This window comes from Manis javanica, chromosome 4, assembly GCF_040802235.1.
Source record: "Manis javanica isolate MJ-LG chromosome 4, MJ_LKY, whole genome shotgun sequence".
Lineage (NCBI taxonomy): Eukaryota > Metazoa > Chordata > Mammalia > Pholidota > Manidae > Manis > Manis javanica.
In genome coordinates, this window is record NC_133159.1 from 131,692,637 (window position 1) to 131,713,255 (window position 20,619).

The 20,619-nt window shown below is 47.5% G+C and overlaps 1 protein-coding gene and 1 long non-coding RNA gene across 11 annotated transcripts; one reads left to right on the plus strand and one right to left on the minus strand.

The window, feature by feature from the left end:
• Window positions 1-141: 141 nt before the first annotated feature.
• Window positions 142-10,543, minus strand: LOC140849055 (uncharacterized). Of its 2 annotated transcripts, XR_012130531.1 has the most exons (4): window positions 10,414-10,543; window positions 3,227-3,335; window positions 1,755-1,822; window positions 142-736 (listed from the first exon to the last, which is right to left on the minus strand). It is a non-coding gene; the product is annotated as an uncharacterized lncRNA (long non-coding RNA). The 2 variants fall into 2 exon arrangements; XR_012130530.1 differs by lacking the exon at window positions 142-736 and having other exon boundaries at window positions 1,747-1,822.
• Window positions 1,738-20,536, plus strand: FBXO39 (F-box protein 39). 9 transcript variants are annotated; one of them, XM_037027013.2, is made up of 10 exons: window positions 1,738-1,834; window positions 3,401-3,507; window positions 3,689-3,819; window positions 4,094-4,150; window positions 4,939-4,981; window positions 7,651-7,991; window positions 9,917-10,132; window positions 13,536-14,641; window positions 15,389-15,565; window positions 15,877-20,536. In XM_037027013.2, exons 8-10 carry the CDS (start codon window positions 13,616-13,618, stop codon window positions 16,003-16,005), a joined length of 1,332 nt encoding a protein of 443 aa, XP_036882908.1. In that variant the 5' UTR covers window positions 1,738-1,834; window positions 3,401-3,507; window positions 3,689-3,819; window positions 4,094-4,150; window positions 4,939-4,981; window positions 7,651-7,991; window positions 9,917-10,132; window positions 13,536-13,615; the 3' UTR covers window positions 16,006-20,536. The 9 variants fall into 9 exon arrangements, with proteins under 9 accessions (XP_036882908.1, XP_017510517.1, XP_036882907.1 ...); XM_017655028.3 differs by having other exon boundaries at window positions 3,703-3,819; XM_037027012.2 differs by lacking the exon at window positions 9,917-10,132 and having other exon boundaries at window positions 3,703-3,819.
• Window positions 20,537-20,619: the final 83 nt, after the last annotated feature.

Sequence of the window (20,619 nt, forward strand, 5' to 3'; positions counted from 1 at the left end):
AATACACATTAAGTGCCTTAAAAATGTAACATGAAGTATATAATATCCAAATGTGTCTAATGGAGTTGTAGTCATTTGCAAATTTTTCAATTCCCACTGAGCTATTAGATACAATATTTCATCATTTTTATTTATCTAAGTGTTGGTACCCTGCTTCTCCCTGTGAAAAGAACACAAGTACCCAAATAAATGTTCTATATCCACTGGATTCAATTAAGCTTATATAATCTGGACACGTGTTGCCTTTAACAGAACTTAATTTCTTTGTATCTCAAACCTTTGGGTCCATTTGTCCAGTTGTTACAACTGTGTGTAGACTTCTTTTGGCGCATCCACTAAAAGTGTTGTCTTCTCCTCAGGAAAAGGCCCAGACTTGCACGAAAGCTCTTGTGGACACAATTTCTGGGACCACTTGCACTCAAGTCTCCTAGGTCCCCAGCTGAGTCCCAAAAGGCTAAGGTGACTTGGGCTGCTGGTTAATTGCACTGTCAGGATTCTAACTCAGATCTCCTGACCCCCTGACCATTCCTGGAGGCTACTTTGCCTGGACTCAAAGCCTGATTCTGTGCCAATTGACTGTGCACATTCCCTTACCCCTCTGTGCCTCCATTTCTTTATCAGAAGACGGGGTTGATGAAAATAAAAGCTTCCTCAGTTGCCTGTCACCTGGTTAGCATTTCAGTAGTGTTTGCTGTACAAGGTATGTTGGAGATATTATGGGTTCAGTTCCAGACCACTGCAATAAAGTGAATATCACAATAAAGCGAGTCAAATGAACTTTTTGGATTCCCCATGCATACAGAAGTTACATGTACACCCTACTGTGGTCCATGAAGTGCACAATAGCATTACATCTAAAAAAGAGTACATATCTTACTTAAAAAATATTTCATTGCTAAAAAATGCTAACCAGCATCTGAGCTTTCAGAGAGTCATCATCACTGATCACAGATCTCCGTAAAAGATAATTTAAAAGTTGGAAATATTGCGAGAATTACAAAAATGTGACACAGAGACACCAAGTGAGCAAAGCGGTTGGAAAAATGGTGCTGATAGACTTGCTCAATGCAAGGTTGCCACCAACCTTCAATTGGTAAAAAATGCAGTATGTGTGAAGTGCAACTAAACAAAGCACAATTAAACAAGGCATGCCTGTAATAATTCACAAATGAGGAAAGAGAAGTTCAGGGAGATAGGCGGTTGTCCTAGGTCACCAAGCTGCCAAGTGGTGTGGCCCCAACACCTGCAGTCTTGGCACACACACCCCTGCCTCCCCAGTTCCTCCTAGGCCCTGTTTTCCAAGTCACAAGCAACCAGGATGAGATCAGGGTGCAGGAAGCCCAGGAGCTGCCCTCAGGGAGCAGCTTCAAGTTCAGCATCTCTCTCCTGCAGAGGAAGGACCCGCAAGAGGAGCAGGGGGAACAGCGGAGGTCCGTGTTTTGTGGGAGTGGATGGAGATCTGGATGCAGTGAGGCCAGCCAGGTGGGGAGGGGGGGCTGCTGCCCCAGGCAGGCCTGGTCTCTTGCTCCCACCCTCTGGGTCAGAAATGCTCAGGGTGACAGCACAGACCCAAGGAGGGGGCAGGGGCAGGCTGGGCTGCTCCTGCTGCTGAGGGGCTTCCTGGGAGCGCCCACCACAGGAACCGTGGGGCAGCCCTGGGCTGGAAATTCTGGAAACTACCCCCTCCCTGGAGCTGTGGGCAGGGTTGCTAAACACTCAGTTTTGTTTCTGTGTCTGCAAGAGCCGAAACTCACTGTGTCTGCAAGAGCCGAAACTCACAGGACGACTCCGGAAACCATAACATGGAAGGAGAACTGCAGTTCTGCAGGAAAGGGTAAGAAATTGCTGTCTCTAGCGGCCTCCTGGGGCTAGCTGGTGAGAGGCGCAGACAGGATAATCCTGTTTCCCAAGTGAGGCGAAAAGGGGCCGTGCGTGTATACGAGCGATGTGAGGAGAGACAGCGTGGGTGCCGGGGTCCCCAGGGTAGGCAGGCTGAGACTCAGTAGACCTCAGAGATGATGATAGGCAGGCAGTATGAACATCGCTGAACTCAATCCTCTCCCCGGAGACGTTTGGGATTTTCTCGGACAGTCCTAAAGCAAATAGCCAGCCTAATTGTTCCTGCTTGGGCTAGTCACACTTCTCAGACCTTGGATCCTAAGTTGGAATTCCAATCATATGGTTTTCACACCAGTCTTTGAAAGAAAGGGGCCCCCGGAGATGCTCCAGGGCCCCCCAGCCTCACCTTGAGGGAGCTCTGAGTGGGTACTGGGACGGAGCAGGGGCCAGGACCTCGCCTCCCCCTCCACCTCCCCACCTGAGGCTGGGACCAGGGTGGATCCTCCCCGGAGAGCTTTGCTCCAGCCGGACCAGCTGGCTCTCTGGTGTCTGAACCAGCTCGGGAAGAAAAGCTGAGGTGACAGAGCAGGTGGAGCAGAGGGGAAAGGGGCCAAGCCGGCAGACTGGCAGGAATGGAGAGAGGGGAGGTGATGCTGCCCATGTGCCCTCTGTGGGCTGCGCTGAAGCCAGAATCCGGTTCGGCCAGAGGAGGGAGGCTCCGGTCCTGCTCTCTGGCCGCATCCCGTGGGCAGGGACTTGGGTTTGCAACTCTCGTCATCATTCGGTCCTCCGGGGCTACAGCTCCTGCGTTCCCTGCCCCCGAGGTGCCACAAGCACGAGCTGATTGAAGCGAAAGGGGGCATTCCTTGGTGACAAAGAGAGTTAAATGCTGCTCCAGAACTGGGAAGCTCAGACGCTTGCATTCTCTGGGGTCTCCAAGAAGGGACTCGGGGCATCTCTGTGGGTTGCACGGGTGAGCCTGGAGGTGGGAAGTAAGTGGACGGCCCTCCGCAGGGTTTGGGGAGCTCTTGCTGTGGAGCTTCTGGAAGCAGGCATTTCCCCTGCAGGAAGCATGGGCTTGGCAGGCCTGTATTCCCAACCAGCTGTGGGCTGAGCAGGGGAGCACTTGAAGTAGGACAAAATATTTGAAAGATCATTATTTCCATTTCGAAACAGCTATACTGAGGTATCATTAACATAGAATAAACTGCATTTGTGGGACATTTCTAATGTGCACATTTGACACGTGTGACACATGTTTAAACCCATGAAACCATCACCATAACCAAGATAATAAGCCTGTCCATCTCCCCCAGCAGTGGTAATCTCTCCTCCGGCTCCTTCTCGCCCACCCCACTCGCCCTGTCTAGAGCAGCTTCTCACTTACTTTACGATTTTGCATTGTTCTGATTTGGGACCAACGTGAGGAAAGGGAACAGGTAGTCATCTTCATAATTTCAGTGCTGGAGGCCTTGAAAGATCATAATCCAGTAGCCCTGGGGGTGAAATATGCTTCCATGTATTATACCATGAAATATTTTCTTCCTGTTTGATCCTGCAGCCAAAAAAGTGTGCCCTCTGCCCAGCTGCCCCTCCTTGTCGTCTGCTCCAGGTGTGAGAACCCCTTCCTGCAGGCGAAGGTGGCTGAACACAGAAGAAAGCTGGCAGGTAAGGAGCAAAGGAGGGACAGAGCTGGGAGCACCGGGCTGAGTTGGAGTCTGTCCTCACTGCAGCAGCTGGTCTGGCTGCCATGTGCAAGTCATGTGGCCCCTGCCAGATACTGTGAAGTGGAAACTCTTTCTGCCTTTTTCATGCTAAACTGAGCCTATGTCTGGTTTACCCTTCCTAGTCCTTTCCCTACAGGATTATGGGTGCAGCCAAGGCAAGGCGTCCCTGGTTCAGGAAAGATTGAATGTTCTTTTGAGATTTGTGAAGACAGAAAGTAGGAAAGGAAAGCTCCAGGAGACAGTCAAGGCCAAGGTCAGTCAATGGCTGACTTTCCTTTCTTGCTTCTTCATGTCAACCCCTGTGGGCCCCTTGTGTGTCTTTCTGGAGATCCCCAAGCTAAGGCATCTGTTTCAACTCAATGGGTCCCACCAGTACTTCTTGAACACTGGGCTGGGGCTACAAGGCTACCCAGGTAACCATGCCTGATCCCTGCCCGAGGAGCTCACAGACCTAAACTTAAACTTCATGAGCCCAGGCAGATGTCATGGAAGACTGCAGGTGCTGGGATCCACATTTTTCGGTCTAGGTGCAGTATGCAAAGAGACAGCAGGGCATGCCAGAGGACTGCCTGGAGTTTCATGAGGTGAGAGTCAAGTGTGAGTCTCCTTTACAGCAAAGCAGCCAACGTGAGAGCAGAGAGAGGGACAGGATTTCCACCTGCCCTATCCTTTCTCCCCCAAGTTGGGGAACAACTGAGAACTAGCTTAACAAAGGGGTACAGGGCCTCCTGTTCCCCACGTGCTAGTCAGAAGGGCTTGCTTATTCTGTCACACAAGTGTCTTGAGTTTGAATCAGAGATACTTGATGAGTGCAAAAATGAAAGAGTAACTGACTACTCCCCATCAAAACACCCAGACTGATAACCAAGACACCTCTACACTTAGATAATTTACTTCTTATGGCCATTGTTAATTGTGTCCACTCCAGTTAAACAAGCCCATTGTTCCCCTTTATGCTAACTGCTCTCCAGACACAAAATCTATGTTTAGCTGTTTCTTCTGATACTTAGATCCATATTTTTCAAACATCATCCTATACTGCAATTCCTTTTTCCTGAATTTTATATACTATCATAAGGATTTGGGGATATGGATTTCACTTTCTTATGCCATTTATCCTACACATGCTTCCAAGGTTCTGTTCTCCATCCTCCCAATTTATTGATATCATCCATTGTGGTTCAATCAATATTCAGTGTTACATTATAAAGACAACGTAAATATTATAAATGGCTATGCCACACAAATTACAATTACATTTGCTTTCTTCTGCAGCTTTTTGTTCTTCCTGGAGTTAATAATTGTTTTAATTTTTCATTTGCTTCAATTTCTACATATCCATCACTAAATTATCCCTAAAACTTTCTTCCAGATCTGAAAATGACCCCTGACCTTGGTACAATCAAACACATCAGGTAATCTATTCATTTCATTATGGGGCATGTTGCTCCCCAGGCCTGATGAGTAGCTGTCATTCTGGAAATTTTGTCCACTCTCTCCAGGGTTGGGAGTTCTGTTCCCCAAATTTCAGGTTCAGGTCTTTCTCTTTCTGGTTTACTCCTTCTTTCGTAGAGCATATCTTTGAATAGTTTCTTGAGAAAGAAAGCATGAGAGGCTAATTTTTCAGTCCTGTATGTCTGGAAATGACAGCTTGGACAGCTATAGAGTCTATCTACTACCTTAAAATTGTTAATGGTATTACAAAATTTTTCAAATACGAAAGTAGAGAGCTAATATAAAAAACCCTATGTATTAATCACCAGATACAATAACCAAACATTTTCAATATTTTCTTTATCTACCCTTTTGTTGTTTTTCCTTTTTTGTTTAATCCTGAAGTATTTTAAAGCAAATCCAAGATATCCTGTCATTTCACCCATCATTCTTTAATACACATCTTAAAAATAGTCATTTTCTTACTTAACTACAGTGCCTTTATCACTCCCAACAATATTAGCAATAAAACTCTTTTTTACCACCTTTTTTGGAGCCTTCAATTTGCTATGCTTGCTCATTACTACTGCTATTTCTTTTTCCTCTCTTGCCTTCTATTGGATTGAGGAAATTTTCTTTCTTTTTGCTGTTCATTACAATATTTTTAATTGATGTATAATTGACATATAACACCATATAAGTCTCAGGTGTACATATTTGATACATTTACATATTGCAATGTAATATATATATACATATATAGCAATATATACCATAGCATTAGCTTTATCATGTCACATACTTACCATTTCTTTTTTATAGAACAGTTAAGATTTAGACTTAGCCACTTTAAAGTTTGTAATACAGTATTATTGGCTATAATCACTATATTGTGCATTAGTTCCACCTTGTTTTCATATAACCCGTCTTTAGTCATTAATAGTGTTGCTTTATGCAATTCATGCTTCTTCAGATATTATCTCACATTTGCCCTTTTCTTTGCTCCCATTCTTTCTTGAGTCCCAAGCTTTCCTCCTGGGTAAGATTTCTTCTCTCCTGAAATAGGTTTCTCAGTAGTTTCTGCAGCAAGAACCTATGACTAGTAAGTCTTGAGTTGCCTGAACATATACTTCTTTTTTCTCTATTCTCGAATGGTAGTTTAGCTGATTATCAAATTCTAGGTTAACAGTTTTCTCTTAACATTTTGAAGATTACTGCACCATCTTACTACCTCTGTGACTGCTGTTGATAGGTATGCTTTCTGTGTAGTGGACATTCCTTTGCATAGCACCTTTCTTTTTGGTTGATTTCAAAATTCTTGCCTCCCATTTCCTGTGGTTTCACTGCAATGTATCTGTAAGCTGCACCCACATGCAACAGTCTCAAACTCTCAAAGGCCTCAAATCAAAAGAGGGGGGTTTATTTTTGTTCATATGCTCATAACAATATGCTCGAATGTGTTTCTTTCTCTCTCTCTCTTTTCCTCAGGATTTTTCTGCCTGAATCTAATGATTTATGTCCTTAATCAGTTCTGAGAATTTCTTAGCTCTAATCTCTTGGTATCCCTAACTCTCCCTAACTATCCCATGTTCTCCCAAGTCTTTCTGTGGAATATATTGGATGTATATTAGGCCTTGTTCTAGCTTCATGTCTCTTAACATTTCACATTTTCTATTTCCTTCTTCTATATTCTGGGTAACTTCCTCAACTCTACCTTCATGTTTATTCATTCTTTCTTGGACACATCTAATCTGCTGGTTTTGGCCCACCCATTAAACTATTCTACTTGTTGCTCCTTCAAATTCCTTTTTCATAAGATCTTAATCCTTTATCTTATTTTAATGTTTAATCATTCTCTTGTTTCTAATTAATTTTACAGCATCTGTCCTATAGTTCTACCATCTGAACTTCTTGAAACTAATCCTGCTATTGGTTGTATCTATGACTCTTACTCAAGAAAGATTTTTTCCTTTTAAGTTTGAACTGCGAGTTTCTATTGGGCGGGACCCTACCTGTAAGAATCTTGTATGACCTAGTTTGAGGTTATGTACGCTCCAGAAGGCTTTTGTGATTGCTTCTGCCAGACTTACCAATTTTTTATGTTAATTCTTCTGCTTAGGTAGTCCCAGACCATGAGGTTAATGTAAGTCTGAACCCCAAATACAAGAATATCATGAGCCTGTGATTTTGAATTTTCAGGAGCATGAGTTTTTCTTCCCCACATTCAAATTCCAACCCAAGATAGACGAGTTTCACTGCCACTTTCTGTTCCTGATTAGCTAGTTCTTTTCTCTTAGCCACTGTAATTTAGCCTTCAAGGTTCCCAGCTTTACAGAAGTGAAGGGAATCTTGTTTCTGTTCCCCATCTTGTACAGTTGGGACTTTCCTCTCATCCAAGCCCTTAGTTACAGGACTGACCCCACATCTCCTCCCAAAGTGTCAGCTCATGTACTTAACAGGCCAGCTCTTCATTCCTGGAACATGGGGCTTTCTTTCTTTCTTACAAAGTCAACAAAAGCATGTTTGTCCTACTTTATCCAACATTTCTAAGTTCACAGGGGGAAGCATTCAGGTTATCTAGTCTGCTATATTGTCCAACCATTAAAACTAAAGCAATTTTTTCAATTTGATGTATTACTCACAATTACAGGATGAATGTTATACTATCTCAAAGTCTAAGAAATATTTGCCAACTAGAAGCCAAGAATTCCTCCTCTATCCCTTCCAAGTCAAGCTGCTAAGGATCAAACTTCCAGAGCAAAGAAAGATGCCCATCCAAACACAAAAAATAGACACAGATTTCCTCTTCTTTCTGAAAATTCAACAAAGCAAGCACCAAGAGGTACAACCAAAACCATGGATCTGCCCTTGAAGTGAGAGCACAAGCCCAGGGTCACCTCCCCTGGAGAAGATGAGGCAGCCTACAACATTCTGAGGAGATGCTCTCAGTGTGGTACCCTACTTCCCCTGCCCATCCTAAATCAACATCAGGTACCCAGCCTCTGTTCTCTCCCCTGGCCATGAACCATCTGGGCAGTGTTTAATGATATCCAAGACCTGTAGGATTGCTGCTGGAAAGGCCCTTTCCTATCCTCACCTCTCTGTATGCCCAAATGCACTGTCTCCTAGCCCTTACCACCTGGTTTATTGGCATGATCTCTCACAGACTGGGCTGCCTTTGAAGGCAGAGCTGTATCTTTCAACTCTGCATCTCCAGCTCCTAGCCCAGGGACTGATACACTCACACAGCAAGTGTTCCAAGACTGCTGAATTAATAAATGAAGCAAAGGGCATCCAGCCTAGCTCTCTCAGGGTGCAGATAGGGCAACTGAGACCCAGATATCAGAAGAATGTTGGTCAAGATCCTAAGTCAGCTGGTAGCTTGCCTCTGGCAGATGAGGGTTTGCAGCCATTTCCTTTAATATCCTGAGTATTAGTACATCCTAGATTATTTTCTAGTAATAATAAGAATTAGTATCAGCAGTAGTCAACCATTAAGTGCCAGTGACAACTCAAAGTCCTTTTCAAATGGTTGATCTTCATTATAAACAATAGACAGGCATTTTACCCCTCTTTTACAGATTTTATCCCTAGGAAACCAGACAGAGAAGTCAAGTAGCTTCCCCAGATTATACAATTACAGAGTGGAAGAATCCAGCCTGGAATCCTTACATATATAGTTCCAAAGCTTACACTTGTAAACTCCAAACTGGATGCCTCTTTTTAAAAAAAAAATGCTATCATTATTTGATGTTTTTCAAAATATGAAAGACTAGATTTTGTTTTAACCAGCGGACATAAAGCAGTGCAAAGACACATTAAAACAAAGCTAATCCTCCCCGACTGCCTCCCCAGTCGCAGGCCCTGAGATACCAACTTCAGTAGCCTAGTGGTATCCTTTCAAAGCTTTACCTTTGCTCACACAAACCTGAACAAGCATACATGGAGTTTTAATTGCTTTTTTATTATCTTACTGTACTCATTACTCTGCCATGTGCCTTTTTCATTTAATATATAATGTACACTTTTCACAAAAATACAGCCCTAAATCTTTTTATCTAACTGCTTGAGGCATCTTTATATGCATACGAGTATGTAATTTACAAAGATGGATGAATTTCATACTTGCTTGGGGTGCTATTAGTGCCATATGCCCTTGTCTCTCACAATTTGTGGCTTACTTCCACACTTTCTCCATGCTTATATAATAGGGTTGCCAGATTTAACAGATAAAAATATATTACTTGGGTCAAAACTAATTACAAAATAATTGCATGGGACATACTTCAACTAAAAAACATATTGTTTGTTTCTCTGAAATTACAACACAACTGGGCATCCTGGATTTTATTTGACAACCCTATTATACAAACACATACAAACATACACATTTGGAGTTCGATTATACACATTTCTTTGCATCTTACTGTTATGATTCAGCAATACCCAAGGATATCCCTCCAAGTCAAATGATGTGGCTCATTTTTTTAATGGCTGCATAAGAGTTCATCCACCACCTGATGATGACAGGCCTCTATTAAACATTGTCCCAAGCTGGACTGGGTTCCATGCGTTTGCTATGCCATCTGTAGTCCAGGATTTCAGGCTCTGGGAACTGGGAACAGCAAAGTCCAGGGCAACTAACACTTCCTACTTTACACACATCAAACTTATAAATTATCTGTTTCTTTAGGAGAAATGTTGGCAGTTAGCTTCCTTAGAAGGAAAGCAAGTGAGAAATTTCAGCTAGATTTGGGAAAGAAAAGGTACAGATTTGGAAGACTATTTTTACACTGGTTTTCAAGCTTACTTTCTGTGCAGTCTTTACATGTGAAAAGACATGGGTTTTATTCTTTGGGTTTCTTTCTTTTAGAAGAAAAGACTTGGATTTTAACTATCATCCTTCTTTTGAACAGAGATATTGGTTTGCCCAAGAGCTACAGAGAAACAGAAGAAAGGGCTCCAGCTTTTCCACCTGAGAATTCTGATCAAAAATCTAGGCCCCACAGCCTAGACACCCAGCTTTGTCTCTGAAGAACAAAAGTACCCTCCCTGAGAGCTTCCATTCACCTTTCCTTACATTCCTCACTGGTGTTCCGGGGGTGAGGGATGGCGGCAGCTAGGACAGCAGGGTGAGGCAGCGCCCAGGGAAGGGGTAAAGGCATAAAAGAGAAATGGGAGAGGGGGGGCGGGGAGGAAGGCTGCAATGTAGACAAGGGCCAGGTGAGGGAACCGGGGTGCACTTGAAGGCCGTAGGCAGGGAGAGGGGCGGGGAGAAGCCCAGAGACGCAGCCTGTCTGCCGGCCAAGAGGCCATCCCTGCCTTTCTGCTTGGCTCTTGCGGAGACCCGTTTGGGTAGCGGCCCCTGGAGGGAAGGGCCAAGGAAAACGGGTGGACCAGGTGCGTCTCTCACTCTCGAAACTGGACAGTTGTGACAGTTCCCAAATTCTATCACGTCGGATAAGTCGTCTCTGCTCAGGGCTTTCCTTGGGGACCCTGTGTAGTTTGGAGAGGGTGGAAGCGGTGGTCGAGCGCGCAGCGGCGGCTTCCGAAGGAGGAGACCTCGACTGGACCCGGGGCTGGGTCAGGACCGGAAAGGTGGCGGACTCGGCGGGCCTGTCCCCGCCTCCCGGGCCAGAGCGTCTCGGCTGCCTTGAGCCCTACACGCACGAGGCCTGACCCGGGCCTCCGGGGTTGGGCCCCTGCGCCCAGCTCAGCCCTGAAGGTGGGGCGGCACGTCACAAAGGCGGCCCGCTGTTCGGTATGCAGCAGCCGCGAGGGCAGCGCGCCACCCCGGGCGCTTGCAGAGTCAGCGCTGGGGCAGAGGCGGCGCGCGCGGGCGGAGCAGGCAGGCGAGCCCAGGGCCCTTGCGGCCCGAAAGGGCGCATGCCGAGCGGGTTGCTGCGAGTGGGTAACTGGCAGGCCGGGGCGGGCGGGGCAGGCCGGGGTGGACCATTCACCCCGCGTTCTCCTCCTGCAAGCGGGCGTCCTTGGCGGCGAGAGCTTCCCAGTCACCTCCCCAGCCCCGGGTGATGGATATTCTGTTGGCCGCTTTGTGATACGGTGTGCCAACCCTGGTTTGAGAGACAGTGTGGGTTCGAATCCCACCTCCCCACACATTATTTGAGTTCCCTGGGACTCTGTCTTAACCTCCCAACACCTCTGTTTCCCAAATGGATGTGTTCAGACCTTCCATACGGGATGTTGCAGAAGTACCTCGGCACCAACTTCCTGATGGCAGCAAACACTTGTATCTGTATAGCACTGACTGTGCCAGGCACTGTTCTGATACTTTCCATATATCAGCTCATTTAGTCCGCCCAATATTAGGGGAAAGGTACTATCATCACCCCTATTTACAGATGTGGACAGTAAGATGAATAAATTAATTAAATCTCCTAAGGTCACACATAGCAACGGCAGAACAAAGATGCAGCCCACCGAGCTACGCAGCCTGCCACTGACTGGTGGGGAGTCTCAGGGGAGCAGACAGTGCGTCCAGTAATGACACGTGACTTGGATTACTTGCAGCAACTCTCCGAGCCCAACCTACCTGACGTGTCTGAGCATTCTGACTAGTGACTTTGCTGGGGCAAAGGGTTTTGTTTAGCTTCCAAACTGTTTTTTTCTCCAAGCACCTGGCTCCCTGCTAAGTACTGTGGGAGGCCTCTGACTGAAAAGACAGCCCTAATTCTTCCTTTGTTAAATCTTTAAGTACTGACTCAAAAGAAGAATAAGGTTGTCCCTGGTCTCAAGGGCTGTGTGGGTCCCATGGAAGGGAAAGGTTTGGATGAAGGTCCAAATATGGGAAGGACACTAGCGTGAGGGGAAAGACAGAGGCAACTGTGGGAAGTCACCAGAGCCCTGCGTCCCTGCTGGCGGCAGGCTGCTGCCAGATCCCGTGTGGAAATCTGTCTGGCTCTGGACATGGGAATGCCAGCTAGAGACAGGAGCCAAATTGTCCTGCAGGCAGTCAGGGGAAGTACATGGGATGGTGAGGACAAAGGCGCTGCCTATGGTGGGGGGCAAAGGAGTGGGACATAGAGGTCAAAGGAAATAAATGAATAAATTCAACCAAAGAGAGGTCATTCCCAGACAAACATCTGTCCTGAATTGGGAAATATGATTAACTTGTCCCTCAGCCCCTGAGGCTTACCACCTGTGCAGGTGGAGGAAAAGTACAGGAGAAAGAGTCAGGAAGCCAGGTTCTAGTCTGCACCCTGTTACTAACTTGCTGTGTGATCATAGGCCAGCCCTTTCACCTCTCTGGGCCTCAATTCCCATAAATAAATCAATTCTCAGATATCTTCCATGGTTGGGTTTTTAATAGCCATAACCAGTAATCCGGGGCCACTTGGTAAAGTAGTCAATAAAAGCTTTATAGAGTGGCAGGGCTTGACCCTTGAAGAGTAGAGATTAGGGAGAGGTAAAGGGGAAAAGGGCAGTTTTCAGGCAGGGGAAACACTGAAAGCAAAAAGGCATGAAGATTTCAGCAGATGGCTGTAAGAAGTCTGAGGGCTCAGTGTATCAGGCAGGCCTTCACCTAGCACCTGCTGGACCTCCCTATCTTGACTGGGGGGACCACCTACAATCCAACAGCCAAGTCAGAGACCCTCCAGTACTCCCAATTCTACATTCTCCAGTTCTCAAATCATGTCCTCCTAAGAACTCCCACACCCACCCCATTCCCACTGTAACGCCGCCCTAGTCCTGGGCTTCCAGGCTGGACTCTGCTGCAGACCATCCTTCCTCCCCTCCCCTGGAGTGGCCTTTCTGTACCTCAAGACTTAGCACAGCACATCCAGATGAGTGACCCGCTGACCTTCCCTGGGCACCTGTGACCTCAGCAGAGGTTCCCCACCCTTCTGTGCTGCTGCTGTGCCTTTTGAACATGAGCACAGCCTCCATCAACGCAGCTCAATGTGGACAGTGGTTCTCAATCTGGCAAGGGGACCCATCATCCTGACATCCCAAAGTCCTGGGAAGGGGGACAGTGGGACTCCCCGGGCTTTGGGACACAGCCTTCATCACATCATTCAGGGCCCTTGGCACAGCACCACCCACTGCCCCAGCTCCAGTTCCAGTTACATCACTCCAAATAATGTTTAGCTCCCTGACCGTGAAGACAGCATTTACCGTCACCATTCTGTGACTTCGCTCATCTTGTTTTCTCTGCCTGGAATACATCACTTCCTCTTCTCCCACCACTGTGCCGACCTGGTCTGCTCTATGAATCCCACTCACCCTGCAAAACCTTGCTCAGATGCCACTTCCTCTGAGCAGCCCTCTCTACTTCATCCTTTTCCAGACAGACTTCATCTTCCCATTTGTGCCATGAACATGCCCCAACCTTTGCACGTCTCCCACTGTGTTGGGGGTGGGCTGGGACTCCTCGCAGGTGTGCACTGCATGGTGATCTTATTAACCACTGCACCAGCACGGCACCTGCCACACCTGTGGCTACAGGGCAAATTTGTTTAATTGGGTTTAATTTCCGTTTGGCAGCTAATGGTTTTTCCTTTTTACTCCCCACAGAAAACAAGTGATTGCCTTTCATCCCCCATTTTTGGAAGCCCTGCCTACCGCACAGCCTCACTGGACAATCTGGTTCCTTGATGGATGAAGAAAGCCAACTGCTCCAACCCCCAGATCAGAGCTACTGGGCCACTCTGCCCGATGTATGCCTGTGTCGTGTTTTCTGGTGGCTGGGAGACAGGGACAGGTCCAGGGCAGCCCTTGTCTGCAGAAAGTGGAACCAGACGATGTATTCAGCTGAGCTCTGGCGATACAGGACCATCACATTCAGCGGGAGGCCCTCCAAAGTGCATGCATCCGAATACGAGTCTGCTGTTTGGTATGTTAAGAAATTTGGCCATTATCTGGAGCATCTGGAGATCAAATTCTTGCATCCTTACAACGTTTTCTTGACCAAGAAGTTCCAGATCACCATGCGAGGCCTTCTCTCATGTCTGGGCAAGTGTAATGAGGGTCTGAAATCTCTCTCCATTCAGCACCTGGAGCTGGACCGTCTGGTCTGGAGAAACAGCGTAAGGAGGTCATTCATCAAAAGCTTAAGCTTCTTCTTAAAGAAAATGGGCAAACACCTGGATCGTCTCAACCTGAAAGGGGCCAGGCTGACCTTGGAGCAAGGCTGCCATGTGCTCAACTCCCTGAGCTCTCTAAGGAGCAGAAGTGTGGTGTCAGAACTCAACATCGAGGACTTCTTCAGCCACCACCTCGCTGTCTATGGCAGCCCCCAGTTCAATAGGACCATGGCCATGTTCCATGGCCTAGTGTCCCTGACCCTCAACTACAACTGCATCTCCGATGAGCTGCTGGAGAACTTGAGTGAGAACAATGCCAGTACCCTCAGAAACATGTACATTAAATGCCACATTCATGACCCCCACAGGCAGGTCATCTGGGGCATGTCCTGGGCCAAGCTGGCCAGGCACACCACTAACCTGAAGGTGAACTTCTTCTTTGAGTGGGTCATGACGTATGAGCGCCTGGCCAGGATCCTCTTGCAGGAGATCCCTGTCAGGAGCATAAGTCTGAGAAGCTGCTATTTCAGTGACCCAGACTGGTCGATGAAGCCCACTCTGCTGGATCTCCTGCCCACCTTCCGGCACACTCTGAAGGTAGGTATGAACGTAGAGCTGGGGGAATCACGGGGAGTGACTGCCTCTCGGTCAGGCTTCCCCAGAGGAAGGGGCTATGCTTGCACACACTCGTTCAGTCTCAAGTTGGGGTTCTGGGAGATGTTACCCAACTACATCCCCTGCTCACAGTGCAAGGCCTGAGCAAGAAGGTGGCTCTTTGGGTGAGTAGCAGGTGTGCCTCCCCTTCCCACTTTCCCACAGGGTGGCAGCAGCCTGTGGGAAACCAGACAAAAAGCTAAATCTGACCTAAGTCACCGAAAAGCTCAGAGGTGTGGACTGTTCTCTAATCTGGCAGCTTCCCATCTTCAAAATCAGGGTCATTTGTCCCTAAGGACCTCACAGAAGTTGTGACAACTGATACTAATGATATAAATACCACTACCAGTGAGGTTCCAAGTGCTACTAGCCCTGAAGTATAGTAGATCAGCAGAAGCCATTATTCTCCATGTGCTTGAATTTGTCACCCCACCTGTCCACTGCAGGGCTAGGGCCAGCACGTTGGTCTCTGACTCCAAATATATTGGCTCCAGGCTCCAAGTTTTGCAAATTTGAATGAGATTACCTTCATTCCCAAATCTCTTTCTCCTCTGAGACCTACATGTCCAGTGTCTTCTTATGGAAGGCCCACCATTCTTATCAGGCCCCAAGCCAGGTCATGGAAATGTTGAAATGATCCAGGCAGCCCCAGCCTGTCTGCCCACAGCTTCCTCTTTGCTGCTTTTCTAGAAATTAACTTTTGAGTTCAACAACAACCATGAGTCACTGGATGAGGAGCTGTACCTCCTCATCTTATCCTGCAAGAAGTTGTTTTACTTAAAAATCTGGGCTTTCCTTGATGTTAAGTTCGTGGAGAGGACCCTGAAGAGTCAGAGGAAAGGCCAATGTGCCCTGCACACGCTCAAGGTAAGAGTCCCGTGCAGCTGGCTCCATGGGGATAGAGTGCGGGTGTCCAGCCACAGGGTGGGAGATGTCCAGCTATAGGGCTTCCGGACAAAGGTCAGAGCTGAGGCAAGGAGTGGGGGACACCCATCTGCCTGTCTGTCCATTGGAAATTAATTTCAGAGGGGAATCTGGAGCTTTCTCCCTTGGTAGTTGGGTTCGAGCTTTTCCTGATTATGTCAACAACTGTATGTGTACCTCAACCGGGTTGTTTTCAGTACCCGAATGGTGCCGTCACGGTGTGTGCACATGGGTGCGCTTCTCTCTTGGCACAGGTGAGAATTTATACAAACAGATATGAGACGGATGAAGAGGACAGGATGCTGAGGGAAATTTACAGGAAGTACAGAAAGCTGATCGATTCAGAGCTTAACTATTTTGTCACCGTGTACCCCATGATGTAGTGAGCATCTTCCAGAAGGAGGCAGCCAGCACTTCCAACCTGACAGCTCAGTTCTCACCAAAGACACTTGGGACATCCCCTCCCACAGCCCTCTTGCTTCTCCCTCTCCTTGTTGCCAGTCCACACCCACATGAACACCCCAGCAAAGGCTGGGACGGCTGGTGATGTGAAGGTACCAGGTGGCCTTAAAGTGCGATCTTTACCAACGATGCAGAGGCTATTTCTGGTTTTGTCATTTGGTTTTGTTTTTTGATGCCCACACTCAGCCATAAAGCTAAGAGCCCAAAGCCACTCAGAGCAGTGTTGCACTCTGACTCCTGCTCACGGGTGCTCTGGAAAAGGCGGGACTAGTCAGGAAGCAAACAAAACTGAGTTTTTTTTCCTGACATCAGTTCAGAAATACTTCCTGTCCTGGCTGACCTTCATGTCAGTCTCAGGACACTGCCTGATCTCGGATGAATAGAAATGCACCAGCATGTCTCCAAGGAACAGGGAAATGCCCACTTTTAGAAGGAGCCTGCTCAGAGCTGAATTCCCTCCCACAGATGGAACTCAGCCCCTGACTTACAGGTGGTGTGCCCCCAGGTCCCCAGCGTCCTCTTTACTGTTGTCTCTTCTATCTTCCCATACCGGTGGCACCGTGTCCAACCTGCTGTGAACACTCAGTCATTGGGGGTGGGGCTGAATCGAAGTGGCTGTTACACTCACACTTAACGAACAATTTGTAATGTCAGGGGGGTACTCCTAATGCAATGTTAAGTGAGAAAAGCAGGACATAAAATTGTTTATTTAGTGTGATATCAATCCTGAAAAACACATATATGGGTTTTCTTTTAGAAAGCATAGAAGAGATATATCAAAAATGTTAACAGTTACCTCTGGGTGGTAGAATTATGGGTGGCTTTTATTTCCCTTTTTATGCTTTCCCTGAACTCTAGTGGGTTTTAAACAGGGAGTAATTACAGATTCCTGCACCCATGTGATAGATATGTACTGCTTCTGGTCTTTTGAGATTTTAGTGCATATAGTTAGATATAGGGGTTTTCAACACGTTAATAAAATCTCAATACTTTTGACAAATGTCTTATTTCAGATTTTGTCTTGCCTTTTGTATGCTGTGTCCATATTTATGCTTAGGTTTTTAAGCCTTTGTTAAAGTTCATATTCACCCAGAGTTTTTCCATTTTCAAAGCACATCTACATTCACTATCTCATCTGAATATCCCTGCAGTGCTGTTGGGCAAATATAGTTCCTGTTTCACTAAGATTCAGAAAAGTTGGATGCTAGCGAGGGGAATAGGGTCAGACAGGAAGGGGCCAGTGTGAACCAGAGAGGAGACAGCCTGCTCCATGTGCGGCGGAGCCTCACTGGGATGCAGACCACCTGGAAAACTTATTGATTGATTTGTATGATTCACAGCATGGACCACTTCTGCTTCATTTCCATTCAGACCCAAACACAGACTCCTCTAAGTATAGGGGACTCTTTTATGGAAAACATGTTCATGTAAATATCATTGCTATGAACATGTTTTCCACAACAGAATCATTTTAGTTTCGTAAATCTCCTTCATGTCTGGCTTGAAAGTGGACAGCTGGTCTCCCACACCCACTGCTGCCATCTGCTGCAGGATTACCCACCATGTAGCCTCCGGAAAACTAGGGAGAATGAGAGTAAAAAGCGCCCATGAGGACCTGGTATTGTTGTTAAAACAGTTTTGACCCCATGAGCCCCTTGGGAAAAGGTCTCAGGGACTCTCAGAGATTCCGCAACCACACAGTAAACTACAGACTTCCCCATTCTCCCAAGCAATTGAAGCAGGCTTAAGAACGTGAGAATCCTAGTGATAAAATGCAGAACACATGAGGTATCCACATTGAGGTAAACCCCATATTGTTTAACAAGTATTCAATTTTTCAATTACCACATTCAGAGGCCCAGTGCTAGATGGAGACGTGTGACACCTTCTTATCCATGCCTGTCCTTCTCCAGCACAGAGCAAGAGACTAGGACTGGGTCCCACATGCCGCACCCAGCTAAGGGTCTGCAAAGAACACCCAGTTCTTCGGCCTCATAATGCTGTTAAGTCAGCACAAACTCTGAGGTCTGCCCTCTGTGCAGGGGAGAGGTACTTGGACCTCCCAAGCCAGAACAGAGGAGCACCCAGAGACTTCCCAAGGGCAGAGAGCAGGGGCTTCCCAGCTTGTCGGGGCTTGGCGGGGCTGCATGTGGTCCAGCCTGTGAGTGGAAGTGCTCAGTGCCTGGGGGGCTGGTCACAGTACAGATCTACATTAAGTTGACACCCTCGGCCACAAAGAGGGTTTCTCCCTCCCACGTTAAGAACACCCCTTGCCGACAGCAATCTCTGGACTGAGGAGCACATAGATTGTGACAAGAAAAATTCTGAAACATCCTAAATTATAAGTGACATAAGGGCTGAGGATTGAGGGAGAGAGACAGGGGAAGGTCATCAGTCAATAGCCACACGACAGAGCTAACCACCAACTCCACACTCCTGGATGAGGTCACTTCAACAAATGTCTACAAGGTCCCCAGGACCACCGCATCCCCCTGGTAAGTGACCAATGTCTGACCATCATCAACAACCAGTCCACCTATCCCAGGATCACCCCCACTTCATGTTAGCCCGCCTTCCTTATCTGTAGCCCATGTGAACTTGCTTTCTGCTAGACTCCTCATGAATGTGCCGTTTCTTGAGTCTGGCAGACAAGCTGTTTCTGTTAACAGCCTTGCTACTGGTGAAACAGAAACTGCCTGTCCCAGTACTCAGTCCTTATCTGGCTGCATCTATCTGTAAAAGCCCAATAAAACCTTTTATTTCAGAGATCTCTCAGTCTCTAGAGTTTATGATTTGTCGACTGTAAACCTCCCAGGAGCCAGGCCCACGGCCGACACTGTCTTTGTGACTCAGGACACCACATGTGGAGCCAGGCAGCTGGATTCAGGAGTGTCAAAGATGGGAAGGGTTCTGGGCCACTTAGAAAGATCCTCTTCTCACTTTACATGTGGCCCTAAGAGGGGAGGGGCTTTCCTGGCAGTGTCGAAACTGGAATCCAGGGGTCCTAACCCCAGGCCTCCAGTGCTCTCACACCACCAGGTGTCCTACAGGCCCCAGCAAACCAAACGAGTGCAGAGCGCAGAGCGGCCCCGGACACAGAAGGACACTGAGGTGCTGAGCCTGCACTTCGCTGTTAGCACCCTGAGGAACGGATGAGCAGTTTCCCACAGCAAAGGTCTTCCTCTGGCAGTCAGCCAGATGTATTCTTGAGCAGCTGTGACTCAGCAGAAGGCAGCCACCTATAAGCACAACTCTCTTTGGACAAGAAATAGAAAGTATATGGAAATAGTCCTGGTGAAATTTTTAAAAAGGCCTGCAATCATTAAACTAATTATAAAAGTGATATAGCAACATGAAAAATGACTTGCAATACACAATGAAGGAAGAAAATCACACAAAATTGAGCCTGTGCCTTGAGTACAACTGTGCAGAAATCATGCAGGTAAGGGGATCTATTAAAAATGGCCCATTCAACCCCACAGTAACCTGAGGTCGGTCCTACCGGAGAACTTGCATTCAGGTATGTGAAACCCCGAACCTACACTCTTAGCCATGGAGTAATTTTTTTTTTCTTTTCCTTTCCTGATACCTATTTTAGAAAAATACTCTCATAGATTACTAATTCTCACTATGTGTACATTCGGGAAAGAAAAATAATCCGGAAAGCCTCTCCACACGGTGGTGCTAGAGGAAGGGCTCTACCAGCAGCTGGAGCCCAGGCCGGGCCCCTCCTCTCTCCCAGGCTGGTGACCCTGAGACTAGTCACTGGGGTCTGAAGACAGGCCTGCACCCTCCACAAGCTGCCTGCACCCTTGCCCTGGGGGCACTGGTGCCTCCAGCCTTTCCCGAGTGTCACTCTGAGCTCCTCCCACCTCAGCCGCCCACCCCACAGCTGACACGGGTGTCCACTGGAGCCCTTCGGGGCCTGCTGCACCTATGAACCAGAAATGTCCTCCCCGTGCCCCATGCTACAGCATCCTGGCAACCCCGTGACCCGGGCCCACCCCCGACAGGCTCTGGGAAGCTGGAGGGCCTTTGGTCCCGGCCCAGCCTCTTCATTCTCCCAGGACAAGGAGGCCCAGCGGGATTCCTCCTGATCAGGATGGCTCCTCTCCCATCTGTGTTCCTAAGACTTGGATAGGCTTCCCCATGGGCCAGCCAGGAGCCTAAGTCAGCAGTCCCCACCCTGTTTGCCAGGAAAAAAAAAATAGTAAGAGCCAAGGGAAACGTTTGCATCCCCTCTCAAGAGTCAGATGGGCATGGTCTGAATAAGGGATGCAGCCCCACTACTGAATTGAAATGCACCAGAACTAAACTGTCTCCCCCAGGAACTAAACCTTCCCCCAGGCCGCAAGTCTAATGTGACGTGGTGAGAATGGCCTGTGCTAATTCGTGGGATTTAACTGTTAAACCACAGCAGCAGCAGCAGCAGAACAGAACTGTGCACCCAGACTCAGCAACCGGGCAGGCTTGGGATTCCAGCCAAGCGGCTGCGGCGCGCTGCTGGAGGTCCTGCCTCCCTGACATGAGAGTTC